Here is a 2500-nt window from a genome sequence, read left to right as displayed (position 1 = left end):
TTTTACATTTTTATTGTCTTATGATTTTTTTTTGTCTCTATTTTCCCTGGAGCCAGAAATGATCAAATCTCTTGTCAGACGAAACAAAAAGTACTGTCCGTACGATAATGTTTCGACGCAACTGTGTCTCTCATTAACAACATATAAAGAAAACGTGTTTATTTACTAGGAGTAAGTCTTTGGCAAAATGTAAAAAGTTAAGTTAATCTAATGATGCAGACGGAATATAGTAATTGACATTGTGGAGTGGAATGTAAAACATATGTAATAAAATAAAGACGAAAAATAAATACACTTTTACAAAACAAGACACGGGAGAAAAGGTATAGGGAGAAGACAGGTGATATTACAAAAATATATATAAATACATAAAAGAAAATAAATTGAGAGAGAGAGAGAGCGAGAGAGAGAGAGAGAGAGAGAGAGAGAGAGAGAGAGAGAGAGAGAGAGAGAGAGAGAGAGAGAGAGAGAGAGAGAGAGAGAGAGAGAGAGAGAGAGAGAGAGATATGGAGGGAGGGAGGGAGGGAGGGAGGAGAGAGAGAGAGAGATAGAGAAAGATAGATAGATAAATAGATAGATAGAGAGCTAAATAGATAGATAGATAGATAGAGAGAGAGAGAGAGAGAGAGAGGGAGACGACCTGAAAACCATTACTTGCAACTTTGAGTCTGTATCTTCCTCAATTAAACTCTAGGCAGTAAATTCCATTACTATTACTCTCCCCCCTTAGCCATTACAAAATAAACAAACAAAATAGACATATAAAAAGAAATTAGAAATAAATAAATCTGAATAAACAAATACAGACTAAATAGATGGAAAACAACAACACGATCATACGTACAATTGACCTTGACTTGGATCCGTTTGCTGACGATGGGCGACACCCCGTTCTGAGCGATGCAGAGGTAGGCCGCCATGTCCGTCCTCTGGATGCGAGACAAGTGGAGGTCCTCGCCGATGTGTTCCAGGACTGGAAGGTCGCGAAGGAGTTGGGTCGCCAAGGAATGACCCGAGGTCATGACGTCATGAAAGAGATGACAGGCATGAGGACGGTTTCACTATGACTAGCATTAGTGATATCAGTATTGTCATTAATGTGACGACATCTTGACAGGTTGTGAGAGAGGCAGAGGGGAAAACACACAAATAGAACAAGAGTTTATTCTTTACCTATTTTCGCACTATGGTGCTTCTTTCTGAAGAAGCACCATAGTGCGAAACGAGTTTATTAAAGAATAAACTCTCGTTCTATTTGTGTGTTTTCCCCTCTGCCTCTCTCATTGTCATTAATGTTAAAATCATTATTAGTATTACATTAATACTACTACCATTGTTATTGTTATCATCATTGTTATTACTTGTTATCATCTTATTATTATTCTATAGACCAAGGGCTTCCCCCTTATATGGGGGGTAGCCAGTCAAGGCCCGTATCCACTCGTACTCATTCCACCCCCACCCATTCCACTCCCGTCCACCACACATTGTGTCCCTCTCATCTTAGCTCCTCATGGATGAAGGGTCATCCCTGTCTCTTGCTCACTGACCGGGTCAGAAGCAATGCAGCAAGACACAGCACACCCACAGCAGAGCCGCTTCACGTAAACGGCGACCCCCCCTCTTCATCCCCTCATGCGGAAAATAGAGAAGACGGGGAGAAATCCCTTCGGGTTGCTTCAAAATATCATCCATACACAACCATTCTCCCTTCACCAATATCCCCTGCCTTCTTCCTTCCCTGCTCAACAGGCATTAACCTCTTGTTCAATGTCTCTTTCACCCCAACCATCCATGTCATCTTCGTTCGTCCCTCAAGTTCATTCCCTCCATCTCCTGTTGCTATTCTTTCTGCACTTATTCTTTCCATGTGCCCAAACCATCCCATTGTTACTATTATTGTTATTGTAATCATTATAACATCAATTATCATCATTACTATTATGTTATTATTATTATTATTATCATTATTATTGTTATCATTATTATTATTATTATAATCATTATAGCTTATCAATTATTATCATTACTATTATGTCATTATTATTATTACTATTGTTATTGTTATTACTATTGTTATTATTATTATTATTACTATTGTTATTATTATCATCATTACTATTGTTATTATTATCATCATTACTATTGTTATTATTATCATCATTATCATTGTTATTATCATCATTATCATTTTTATCATCATCATCATCATTGTTATTATTATCATTGTTATTATTATCATCATCATTATTATTATTATTATTATTGGAGTAATCTTCTCTCCGATACAATTTTTGTTAAATTGGATAGCCGCTGACGTTCTCATGATCTGTGTAGCTGATCGCTCAAAATTGCGGAAGACCTTTTTTCCCCTCATTGTTCGATGTGGAACAGAAGTTTCCGATATTCATCTGGGAACCAGTATCTGCAGATTTCGAGGTCTCTTTCTTACCTCTTCCTCTGCTGGGTGGTAATAGTGAATGTTTTAATCCTCTTGGAC

The 2500-nt window shown here is 37.4% G+C and overlaps 1 protein-coding gene across 1 annotated transcript in view; it reads right to left on the bottom strand.

Annotated features, from left to right (window-relative positions):
- The window catches only part of LOC143020213 (lachesin-like), a 562070-nt gene that overhangs the window by 32826 nt on the left and 526744 nt on the right, over nucleotides 1-2500 (bottom strand). Inside the window, exon 5 of the mRNA XM_076176379.1 lies at nucleotides 845-973. Within this exon, the coding sequence (XP_076032494.1) occupies nucleotides 845-973 (129 nt within the window). The remainder of the gene's footprint in view (nucleotides 1-844; nucleotides 974-2500) is intronic.

Source organism: Oratosquilla oratoria, chromosome 39, assembly GCF_046742065.1.
Source record: "Oratosquilla oratoria isolate Oo_2021 chromosome 39, ASM4674206v1, whole genome shotgun sequence".
In the NCBI taxonomy this organism is placed as follows: Eukaryota; Metazoa; Arthropoda; class Malacostraca; order Stomatopoda; family Squillidae; genus Oratosquilla; species Oratosquilla oratoria.
This window is presented reverse-complemented; position numbering and strand designations above follow the sequence as displayed.